The sequence below is a fragment of the Physeter macrocephalus genome, chromosome 11, assembly GCF_002837175.3.
Source record: "Physeter macrocephalus isolate SW-GA chromosome 11, ASM283717v5, whole genome shotgun sequence".
In the NCBI taxonomy this organism is placed as follows: Eukaryota; Metazoa; Chordata; class Mammalia; order Artiodactyla; family Physeteridae; genus Physeter; species Physeter macrocephalus.
In genome coordinates, this window is record NC_041224.1 from 25,950,716 (window position 1) to 25,963,336 (window position 12,621).

Here is a 12,621-nt window from a genome sequence, read left to right on the forward strand (position 1 = left end):
GCCGCTCCGCGGCATGTGGGATCCTCCCAGACCGGGGCGCGAACCCGGTTCCCCTGCATCGGCAGGCGGACGCGCAACCACTGCGCCACCAGGGAAGCCCCCTGAACATTCTTATACATGTATTTTGTTGGACATATGGACTCCTTTCTTTTGGAAGTATCCCTAGAAATGGAATTGTTGAGTAATAAGTAGATAAATATTTAGCTCTTGGAGTTACTACCAGTTTTTCAAAGTGGTTGTACCAATTTTTACCCTCTGATATTTTTAATAATTAAAAAATATACTTTATATATACATTTATATATATATATATTTTTGGTCTAGGTTTTTGTCTTTAAGAAGGTTGGTATGTAATATGTGGTTTAGCTTTGTCGGAAATGCAGGTCCCTTATTTTGTCTTTTATGTAACTTTCATGTGTTTGTGTTTCACTTTCCCAGCTGATGATTAGTTGTTGGAAAATAGAAGCCAAGTAGAATAATGTGGTTGTGAAGTAATAGACTCATTTTGAAAGCAGGATTTTAGAATACGTATTCAAATTAGTTACCATTAGTAGACTACATTAGTTGCTGAAGAGGAATTTCTTTTTAGAGATTGCTTTTTAGAGTTATGAAACCCTATTCATCATCAATTTATATCACATTTTATTATCAGTTTGAATTCTAAGCTCCTTCACCAGACTTGCTTGGGAAATATTTTTTTCTTTTCTTTTCTTTTCTTTTTAAAGAAATATGCCCTTCCAGGCATTTCACTATTTTTTTTAAATAAATTTTTAAATTTAATTTTATTTATTTTTGGCTGCGTTGGGTCTTTGTTGCTGCGTGCGGGGCCTACTCTTCGTTGCGGTGTGCGGGGTACTCATTGCGGTGGCGCCTCTTGTTGCAGGGCACGGGCTCTAGGTGCGCTGGCTTCAGCATTTGTGGATCGCGGGCTGCAGAGCACAGGCTCAGTAGTTGTGGTGAACAGGCTTAGTTGCTCCGCGGCATGTGGGATCTTCCCGGACCAGGGCTTGAACCCATGTCCCCTGCATTGGCAGGCAGATTCTTAACCACTGCGCCACCAGGGAAGCCCAATATTTTTCTTTTACAAAAACGTTTTCCTGCAAAGATGATGATCTGCCATCACTGAGGATTTCCAAAAGAATATCAACTGGATTCTGCCTTTGAATTTAGGATTACCTTTGATTACTTCACTGTTAGTAGTCATTTTGACTTTCTACCAAGTGTCCTTTGAATCTGCCATCCCCCTCCCCTTTTTTAAAACATAACCAACATTTTAGACCAGTTTTTTCCAGCTCATACTTTGTTTGTTGTGATAATTTATTAATTGAATCTACTTATAATGCTGAGGAAGTTAGAATCTTTCTTAGTTATCCATTGACCTAAAATTAGTTTTTAGGTCACAAACCTTACAGTGCTAGAAAGAGAACTTAAAAATTATGTTTCAACTCCTTTATTTTATAATAAGACCAAAAATGGATCCATGCTCATGCATGTGTCAAATATATGAGATATTTAGTTTATGAAAGCATTTTTTTTTTCATGCATAATCCCTTGACAATCTTGAGTGGTAGCCAGGTTGAAAAAGCTAACTTCTCATTTTATGGATAAAGAAACCAAGGCTCAGAGAAGTGAAGTGACTTGATCTACATTCCTAGAGCTGGTTAATGGCAGAGCTGGACCACTTTCATCTTGGACTTGCTGTATGTTGAGTGATTTTCTTACGTTCTGCCATCAGCTTGCTGAATTCCAATTTTATTGACATCCTACGTGAATTTTCCTCTTTTCACCTGTATACATTTACATTTTTTGCCCGTACATTTACTCATTTTAACTCAGTATAGGGCCTTTGCATGAGCTATAGCCCTTGACTCCCATCTTCTTTAGGACTTTTGTCCTGACTATGTTCTGTTAAAGGCAGTGTGGCTGGGATCAGGTTTGTCTCGATTGCTGTATCTCAAGCCCTTTGAGAAGTTTTCACATGTTGTAGAGCTGTATTAGTATTTATTTAACGGATCGATGCATACATTCTTGTGTTTAGAATCCAACTAGATGTAAATTCCTTAAAGTTAGGCCTGGAATCCTGTCTACTTTTCTTTTTAGTCCTCATAGTGTCTGCAGCAGTGCTTATATTATACTTAGCTGTATGTAATTTTTAACTGACTTTTTAAATGAAGCCAGGCCCCTGAAAATCAGAGATACTGTACCCTTCATTTTAGCTTTTATCTGTGGACCTCAGGCATTATGCTTAGTTCTGGTAGGATGTATCAAGTACGTTAGGCAAATGTGACATGTAAGCAGATTGTAAGCTGCTTTTGAAAGGCCCTGCATCTCTGTAACTGAGATAGGAAAGGAAGCCTTGGGAAGGACATTTGTTTTCCTGAATACCTAGAAGTTGACGTGTTGATCAGTGTAAAGCTACTAGAATTCGATAAGTCCTCCTGGAAACCTAACTTAAATTCTACCTGTAGAAGGGGAAATCAGACCTGGTTCTTATCTGATGCTTCATTAACATACACGTGTAAACAGACCTAGGAAACCGAAGGATTTCTCATTTTGCCCATCTCCTTCTCTGATCTTATTAGCAGGAAGTACTTTGTTGATTGAGTGAATGGGGTAAATAAACCTACTCTAGCTGTGATAGAAGATTTGCTTTACTTCTCTTGAGCAGGGAAAATACTGAAAGCCATGGGAATTCAGCATTGTGTTTCAGGGGGTGTAAACTGCAGAAAGAGCATTCTTTATAGAAAGCTCAACAATTGTGAAAGTACAGTGGTGAGACCATCCATGTCAATGAATAATGACTTTAAATATTAACTAAAGTTTTCTTTATCTGGCATGAGAAGATATTACCCTGGAACCTGCCCTGACATTTTTATTTGAACTAATGAACTGTGCATCTGAATTAAGAAGGTAAGGTACTAGAATTGCTAGGAGTTCCTAGCAATTCGTGAGTTCCACGAGGATGGGGTATTTGTTTTGTTTGTGGCTGTGTATGGAGAGCCTAGAACACTGTCTGGCTCGTAATAGCTGCTCAGTAAATATTTATTGAATGAATAGTAAATTTTTATATTATCTGTTCATTTTAAATTTAAAAATTGAACATTAATCACTTTAAATATTGGTTTATAAGCCTTTGGGGAAATACATTTAAGTTGGTTGAGGCATCATTTCTGATACTTCTTGCTGATTGTGAGAAAGTGGCACAAAGCACATTGGAGAGCATTCATTCACTCACTGTCATTAAGTTTCTTTGCGATGTTTTTTAAATGGATGCATGAGACTCCATTACATGTAAATTAACAATTCATTTAGTCCCTTATTATTGCACATTTAAGTTGTTTATACGTTTTTTTGTTTTTTTGCTGTTACAAATAATGCTTCAATTAAGACAATTTTCTTAAGCTTTTTCTTGGGATGGTAGTTCAATGCATGGCAATTCAGCAAAACAGGATCTAGGAATTTCTACTAGAAAATGAACTTGTATTATACAGCTCTGAAGGTGAGATCAGAATCTTCAGTGATCAGATAGCTGAGAGCAGATGCACAAATGACACAGCTCTTTGGGAAGGCCAGCTGCTTCTACGTTTGGATAATGTATAATCATCAGTCTTTTCACATAAATTCTCTCTTGCATTTTATAGTGGACCTGGCTATCACTTGTATTTGTCTCTTTCTCTTAAACAATAAGTGAGTCAGGGCTTCCCTGGTGGCGCAGTGGTTAAGAATCTGCCTGCCAAGGCAGGGGACATGGGTTCGAGCCCTGGTCCGGGAAGATCCCACATGCCGCGGAGCAACTAAGCCCGTGTGCCGTAACTACTGAGCCTGCGCTCTAGAGCCTGCGAGCCACAACTACTGAAGCCCGCGTGCCACAACTACTGAAGCCCACGCACCTAGAGCCCGTGCTCCGCAACAAGAGAAGCCACTGCAATGAGAAGCCCGCACACCGCAATGAAGAGTAGCGCCCAGTCGCCACAACTAGAGAAAGCCTGTGCGCAGCAATGAAGACCCAACGCAGCCAAAATAAATAAAATTAAAAATAAATTAATTAATTAAAAAAAAAGAATGTGAGTCACTACAACTCTTTCTGCCTCTTAATTATGGCTTAAAGATTATAAATGCATTTAACTCTTTTATACATGTGATTACTTACATATGTTTTTTGTTTTTTTGTTTTTTTTTTTAAGTGGTACGCGGGCCTCTCACTGCCGTGGCCTCTCCCGTTGCGGAGCACAGGCTCCGGACGTGCAGGCTCAGCGGCCATGGCTCACGGGCCCAGCCGCTCCGCGGCATGTGGGATCTTCCCGGACCGGGGCACGAACCCGTGTCCCCTGCCTCGGCAGGCGGATTCTCAACCACTGCGCCACCAGGGAAGCCCCATATGTTGTTATTTTTATTTATAATCATTTCATTTCTGAATTTTGTTGGAAAAGTTTTGCTTTTTCATATTAAAATATATATTCATACAAAGGACTATATGTAATGTTACGTAAGGTCTAATAGAATGATATTTGTACTGTCCCCTCCCTCAGGTTAAGTGGTAGAATGCTAGCCCTACCCTCTTGGCTCACACCTCCCTACAACTCCTCCTCTATCTTACTCCTGTCCCCAGAAACTCTGGGATCCAGCATTCTCTTGCTTTTCTTTATGGTTGTATTACATATGTACATGTTCCTAATAAACATATTGTTAATTTTGCATATTCTTAAACTTTATATAAAGTGTCACTATGTGTGTGTATACACATATGTATCAGTATTTGTAGTTTTTTATATGTATATATACACACATGTTCACAAATTTAGTGAGTAAAATTTTTTAGTAAAACTAATACCCACAAATTTAATTTGCATTTAAAGTTAATACCTTTGGGCTTCCCTGGTGGCGCAGTGGTTAAGAATCCGCCTGCCAGTGTGGAGGACATGGGTTCAATCCCTGGTCCGGGAAGATCCCACATGCCACGGAGCAACTAAGCCCGTGCGCCACAACTACTGAACCTGCGCTCTAGAGCCCGCATGCCACAACTACTGAAGCCTGCGCACCTAGAGCCCCTGCTCCGCAACAAGAGAAGCCACTGCAATGAGAAGCCCACGCACTGCAACCAAGAGTAGCCCCCACTCGCTGCAACTAGAGAAAGCCCACGTGCAGCAATGAAGACCCAACACAGCGAAAAATAAATAAATAAAAAATTAAAAAAAGAATATATAAAGTTAAGATCTTTCACCTTGGTATTAGTCATCTTTTGCTGTAATAATGCTGGGTAACAAACCACTGCAAAATTTCAGTGATGTACAGTGACAGACATTTATTTCCAGCTCACAGGTTTGGCAGTCTCTGCTGTGTGTGGCTGGGTTGGCTGGGTTTGGCTAGAACCTGTGGGTTGGGTTCAGTTGTGTGCTGGGTATCTCTGCATTCTGGGACTAGCAGTGACTGGGATGCAGTGTCTCAGTGCAAGAGAACACAGACAGCGCAGTGCTCTTAAAGCCTCCAGTTAGAACTGGCACAGTGTCAGTTCTGCTCACATTCCAGTACGTCATGTGGCTGGACCCTCAAATCCATGAGGTGGGGAGTATCCTCCACTCCCAGGGAAGCCACGGTAAGGACAGCAAGTGATGGAAGACATATGAACAAAAGATAGTGTCTGCCACATCTTCCTCCTGAAAAACAGCATAAGAAACTTGGACTCTTTCCATTCCTGTATCTCCCTTCTAGATTACATGCTGCTTTTGCTCAGTATTTTAGGTTTGTTTGTTTTTATACCTCCTAATTTAGAAATTATACCTCTAATATTTGTTTCCATTTACTCATTTTTACAATCCTCTTTTCTCACCATTCTTTCCTGTATTTCAGACCTTCTTTTTGACATCATTTTCCATCTTTGTGAACTACAGTTTTGGAAGCATCCTTAATGATTACAGTGTACTCCCTCAGTTTGGGTCTGAAATTTTCTTTATTTTGCCCATTTTCTTGAAAAGATAGTTTAGCTGAGTTGGGTACATAATTATAGGTTAACAGTTATTTTCTCTTAGAACTTTGAAGATATTATTCTCTTGTCTTCTGGCTTCCATGGTTGCAGTTGATCAATCAGTTGTCAAGTCTGATTGTTCCTTTGTAAGCAGTTTGACTTTTGTTTCTGGTTGGCTTTAAGAACTCCTTGTCATTGATGATTTGCAGTTTCACCGTGATGTCTCTAGGTGTCAATTTCTTTTTTTTTAGAAAAAATTTATATCTCTTGTTATTTGCTGAACTTGAATCTGTGCAATACTGTTTTTCATCAGTTCAGGAAAATTCTCAGCTATTCTCTTTTTGCATATTGCCTCTCCCTCATTCTTTTTGTTCTCTTTCTAAAATTCCAATTAGATATACATATTAGATGTTTTATTCTATTTTTCATGTCTCTTAATATTCCTTTATTTTTTTAATCTGTCTTGTTGCATCCTGGATCATTTCAGGTCCATCATCTGGTTTGTTAATTCTCTTTAGCAGTATCTAGTTTGCTGAACTTGTCCATTGAGATTTAATTTTAGTTATACTATTTTTAACTTGATTCTTTAAAAAATCTGTTGCCCTCTTTTTTGCTCATATTTTCCATTTCAATTAGTATTTTGAAACATTAATGTACACTTTTTTTTTTTTTTTTTTTGCGGTACGTGGACCTCTCACTGTTGTGGGCTCTCCCGTTGTGGAGCACAGGCTCCGTATGCACAGGCTCAGCAGCCATGGCTCACGGGCCCAGCCGCTCCGCGGCATGTGGGATCCTCCCAGACCGGGGCACGAACCCGTGTCCCCTGCATCAGCAGGCGGACTCTCAACCACTGCGCCACCAGGGAAGCCCCCAGTGTACCCTCTTTTTTAAAAAAATCGTGAATTATATACTTATTTCTGTTGTATCTTGCTTATTATCCTTAGTTTTACAATTTGAACTTGTTTTTATGGTAACTTTATCTGTGGAAATTCTTACAAGACCTGGGTTAAGAGTGCTTTCTCCCAGAGAAGAATTGCAATTGAGGACACTGTCAACCCAGGGCCACTTAATTTTTAGACTTGAGATTTTCACAGTGTACAAGTAGTATGGATTTGAACTTGATACCCATGTGAAGGTTGGTTTTGGTTACAAACTTCCAGGGAATATTCCCCTTCTCCTCCCAAAACACCAATAAGCCTAGATGCAGGGGAGAATTTTCCTCTAGTCTCCGTTTGCGGTAGATTGCTTTTTCATAGTTTATTCTTTTTTATTGAAGATTTAGTTCTTCAGGGACCAGGCTTTAAGTGCTTATCTTTAGTCTGACTTCCCATATTGTGTAGTGTGAAGCTTTTGCTTTGTCCCATGCATGACTGTTAACACTGAAAGCTCTTCAGCATTATCCAATAGAATTTTCCATGATAATAGAAATATTATATATCTGTGCTAATATGATAGCCAGTAGTCACCTTTGAAATGTGGCTAGTGTGACAAAGGAACTGAATTTTGAATTTTAGATGCTTTAAATTAATTTAAAATTAAAAAGCTACATGTGGCTAGTGGCTCAGTATTGGACAGTATAGTTTGGTTATGGGGGATTGTCAGTGCCTCTAGAGCAGTTGCTGGCATCATTGCCCACCTACCACTCTCTATTTGTGCTCCTGTTTACTTTTTTGGTCTCTGAGGACATCTCTTAGTTGCTTGTGAGCTTTGCTATGCATTCAAAAGTATAATTCTTATATTTTTATCAAGCGTTTTTAGGTGTCATGTAGCAAAAGGGTTCTGAAGCCATTTGGACACAAGATTTGCAGAAAGAAAAGTCTCTTACAGCTTTATTTTATTAGTTAGTGAATAATAAGTACTTATCTTGAATGATAAACACTGGAAAGTTCATAGCAGAGTGGTGGGAATTCTTTAAGTAGAAACTGACCATGAAATTAAAAATTATGAGAAAGAATTAATTAAATAGTTACTTTGTCCTTATTCTACAAAATTTTTAAAAATGCTAAAAGATAAAAATAGAACTGTGGGTAAAGTTTTTAAAGTCTTACACATCATCTTCAGCTTCTTGGTGTCAGTAAGTATTTTATCTATACAAGAGCGCATGAATGAAAAAGTATACACGTATTTAGAAGGAAAAATATTTTGAAAATGGATGGAAACAAACCAAATGAGTTTAAGGGATCATAGTGAATGGTGGTATTGGGGGAATAGCTAAATCCTCCTGGATTTAGCAGGAGCGTGTGTTAGTAATTTCGTTGTAGGGATTTAAAAAAAAATCTAAATAATGAGTCCTAGCTATTTCTCACGTACACACTTCTTTTCTCTTATAGCCAAATATTTTAGAAACATGCAGTTGGTTTTTAATATTTATGAATTAAAAAGTCTAAATTCTTTGTAATTTCTGTTACTTTAGGATTTGCTTACTCTTTCGAAACCATAGGTAACTGATTCTTTTTTTACATTCGTATTTCTTATTGTTGTAAAATACACATAAGATTTACCATTTTAACTATTTTAAAGTGTACAGTTCAGGTACATTACATTCACATTAACGTACAGCCATCACCATTCATCTCCAGAACTTTTTTCATCTTCCCAAAATGAAACTCTTCACCCATTAAACACTAACTCCCCATTTTCCGTTCCTCCAGCCCCTGGCAACCACCATTCTACTTTATGTCTGTGTGAATTTGACTTCTCTAGGTCCCTCATATATGTGAAATCATAGAGTACTTGTCCTATTATGACTTGCTTATTTCACTTAGCATAATATCTTCAAGATTAAATTTGATTTTTTAAAATTATAATTTGTGATGAGATTAAAAATGGAGATTACATTAGCTTTTAGTAGAGATTGGGAATCTTTGTGTATTTTCTTTGTAGAAGTTATTGTACAATGAAATAAATTAATGTTAATTTGATCTCCAGACAGAATATTATTAGAAACAATAGAATGTGCTACTGTCAGGGAGATCAGCTAGGTGGTTTGTGACCACCTAGAGGGGTGGGATAGGAAGGGTGGGAGGGAGGGAGACGCAAGAGGGAAGAGATATGGGAACATATGTATATGTACAACTGATTCACTTTGTTGTAAAGCAGAAACTAACACACCATTGTAAAGCAATTATACTCCAATAAAGATGTTAAAAAAAAAAGAATGTGCTACGACTGTATGTTGTGGTTTATAATTCTATTAATTTTAAGTTTTAAAATAATTAAAAGTGGGACTGTTGAGCTAGTTTTAGAATAGATGATCTGGTGTTATAAAACCAGAAATCCTTTTAAATACTTCCATAAGTTTTAACTGACTAAAAGTGACAGGAGGGATTTCTCTGGTGGCACAGTGGATAAGACTCTGCACTCCCAATGCAGGGGGCCCGGGTTTGACTCCTGGTCGGGGAACTAGATCCTACATGCGTGCCACAACTAAGAGTTCGCGTGCCACAACTAAGGAGGCCACGTGCCGCAACTAAGGAGCCGGCAAGCTGCAACTAAGGAGCCTGTGAGTCGCAACTAAGGAGCACGCCTGCCGCAACCAAAACCCAGCGCAACCAAATAAATAAACTAAATAAACTAAATATTTAAAAAAAAAAGTGACAGGAATTATTTTTAGGTCATGTTTAGTGCCTGCAGTAAAGAAAAGGATATGGTGGCATTTCTTTCCTTTAACTGGACCTTGAGTTCCCTGTCAGGATGGGTGTCAGCAGGCCTAAGGAGGCCTGCTGTAGCCTTACCACTTGTGCGTATCAAGTGTTACCACAAAAGTTGGAGGAGCCACTTGAAAGAACCCATAGTAGGTTAGCATGAGGATAAATTCTTTGCTGAAAATAAACGGCAACGGCTCAAGTTCCTGGAAAGTGCGTTGAAAGGCCAGATTTTGCAGAAATATCCCAATAATGCCTTTTATATGAAACTCTGGATTTAAGACAGTACTCTTTCCCTCTGAGATGGTGTGAAAAACAGCAAGTAAGATTTTTCTTCTTCTTTGTATGTCCAGGTGGTAGCATTTTGAGGAGGAGGAAGGGGATCTGAAAGTTTTATCATTTGTGCTTCTGAACTGCCTCATTGCTAAAAAGAATTGGTAACCACCTACTTGGGGGTGGAGGGTCTGCATTTCAAAGCTGCGATTAGCATAAAGAATCTTGAACATAGGACTTCAGTTATAAGTAATTTAAAAATATGTTTTCTAAGAACTACTCCATGACATTAATTCCAACTCATGCATTGTTGCATATTTGTCAAGTACTTTTATCACCTCAGATAGTAAGGTTATAAATCCAGTGTTTGTAAGTTTTATTATCCTGGTTTTTTTTGAGGTTACTAATATCTGAGGAACTTCAATCCTTGAATAAGTTTTTATTTGGCAGTTTATAACTGTGGGTAGAAGGGGTGCACGACTTAGTACAAAGTGCTTTGATGTTGCCATGTAGGAATTTTAAATTAAGATAAAAAACTTGATATAAGCATGAACAAAGAGAGAAGTCCCTGGACAGAGAGAGGACCCCACAGGTGTGAGTGAGCTGTGCATGAGCTCCCGGGGCCCCTGTGAGCGGGTAGTCTCCTCTGTGTCTCTGTGACACGGGGCCCCGTCCTCGACCACCTGTCAGTGCACTCCTCGGGGCAGCGTGTGCCACCTCCTAGTCTCCTGGCCGGGAAACAAGTCTAATAGACTCGGCGAAGCGCCAGGAAGAAAGTGTATTCATGGTGAGAACCTTTCGTCACGTGGATTATGTGTTGTTTTAGAATTTTCCGTACAGCTTCTCATTTTCTTTGGGATAATTGGGTTATCTGGAAATGGAAATCATTTAATAGTATCCACTGCAAGACGAAGAGGAGGGTGTGTGGGGTGGGGGCCAGGTGATTACGCGGTAGCCCAGCGGAGATAAGGCCACTGCTAATTACAGCGTGTGGACCCTGCTGGGCGTCCAGAATTTCCATTCGGTGAATTTATTCTTCTTTTGTATATTACACAGTATGAGTAGAGATGTTTTATAGATGGGGCAAGCATTATTTCTTCAAAAAATGGTTCCTGAACTGAAATCTGTTTCAGAAGCAGAGGTCCTTAGTATTATGCTATTTTCTTAATTGATCTAGAAAGTAATCACCGCTTCTGGTGATTGCCAGAAGTAGCTTCTCAGTTTATGAAGGCAGCTACACATGACTTAGCACAAGTGTAAATTTTATATCGAATCTGATGTTACCTTATTTGTGGAATTTCATATATTAGGTTTGGGGAGGCATTTGTGAATCCGTGGTTATGTTTAAATGTAGCATTAGTATTACTTCATGCCTCATTTTCTTTAATATATTATCAAGAGAGGAAGATTTATAATGGAAATCTTCTCAAAGGGTTAAGTTTGTATTTATAATAATGCAGGATGATGCTTTATGTTATACTCAAAAGAACCAAATACAAAATTTTGTATGTAGTATTTATTAAGTGTATTTTTAAAATATGTACAGAAAGTTCCTGGAAAGGAGATATGCCCCACATGATTGGGTAGATGTAGTGCCATTATACTGTGAGAGAACTTTTTTTCTTTCTACTTTGCTGCTGTTTCCAGCTTTTTAAAACAATGAAACCATATTACTTTTATAGTGAGGAGAATGCCCATTATAAGGGAAAGTCCATAGCAATAACTTTGGTAATCTTTATTTGATGGTGTATATAAGGCACCTATGTGCAGTCAGAATACATTTAGCAGGTGTGATGTGCTTAATTTACCCCAAATGGAGTGCTTTCTTCCTATGACTTATTTATGTGGGGGTGGGATGGGGAGGGACTGAAGGCAAAGTGCACCTGTTAATAAGTTTCTGTGTGGTAACTCCTTTAGACTTACTATTTGCTTTTGAGGTAATGGCTTACTGAAAAAGGAAAATAGGAGCAGAATCATGATATTCCAAAGATTGGTAATTTTTTATATTTAGATGACATCATGGGGTTCTTTTGGAAATAGAATTTATGAGTAAATTATTATTATTATTTTTTTTTTTTTCTTTTTGCTGTACGCGGGCCTCTCACTGTTGTGGCCTCTCCCGTTGCGGAGCACAGGTTCCGGACGCGCAGGCTCAGCGGCCATGGCTCACGGGCCCAGCCGCTCCGCGGTATGTGGGATCTTCCCGGACCGGGGCACGAACCTGTGTCCCCTGCATCTGCAGGCGGATTCTCAACCACTGCGCCACCAGGGAAGCCCGAGTAAATTATTTTTATTTCCTTTTAGAAAACTTTAAACACTGACCTTTAGAAAATATGATTTCTTTCTCTTTGTTTTCTGACCAGGACATGTATTCCTCTGAGAAACGCTGGACAGCAGATTTGGGTGTAGTGCCTGATTGGGACCACGTACAAAGACATCTCCAGTCATGGGTAAGTGTCCTTCCTCCTGTGTATCATTTCAGTCCTCTCAGGAGCATCTGCGGTGTTGTACTTAAAGAAAAAATTTGTTACTGAGCAGATTGGAATTTTGTCACTTCATCAGAGATTGGATAATCTGGTTCAGCCCAATACAGTGCACTTGCCTCTATTTAAACGAGGAGATCGATGTTTGATTTATTCTAAGAAGTTAGATGTGGTGAGGATATCTGTGTCATTAGCTTCTTGGCTGGTTTAGTTCTACTATCTAAACTTTTCTATTGACTAGTCATTGGAAAATGACTTT

General features: G+C 38.9%; 1 protein-coding gene across 8 annotated transcripts in view; it reads left to right on the top strand.

Annotated features, from left to right (window-relative positions):
* Positions 1 to 12,621, top strand: part of USP6NL (USP6 N-terminal like) — a 217,589-nt gene that overhangs the window by 51,946 nt on the left and 153,022 nt on the right. For 5 of the 8 annotated variants that reach the window (XR_008618512.1, XR_008618511.1, XR_008618513.1 and 2 more), the window contains exons 2-3: positions 2,844 to 2,910; positions 12,243 to 12,329. Coding sequence is in view for 2 of the 8 variants with exons in the window: in XM_055087835.1 (XP_054943810.1) it covers positions 12,326 to 12,329 (4 nt within the window). In the remaining 6 variants the exon portion in view is untranslated. Of the gene's footprint in view, positions 1 to 2,843; positions 2,911 to 11,943; positions 12,159 to 12,242; positions 12,330 to 12,621 lie in introns of those variants that run through there. The other 3 variants (XM_055087833.1, XM_028494901.2, XM_055087834.1) reach the window with 2 other exon arrangements.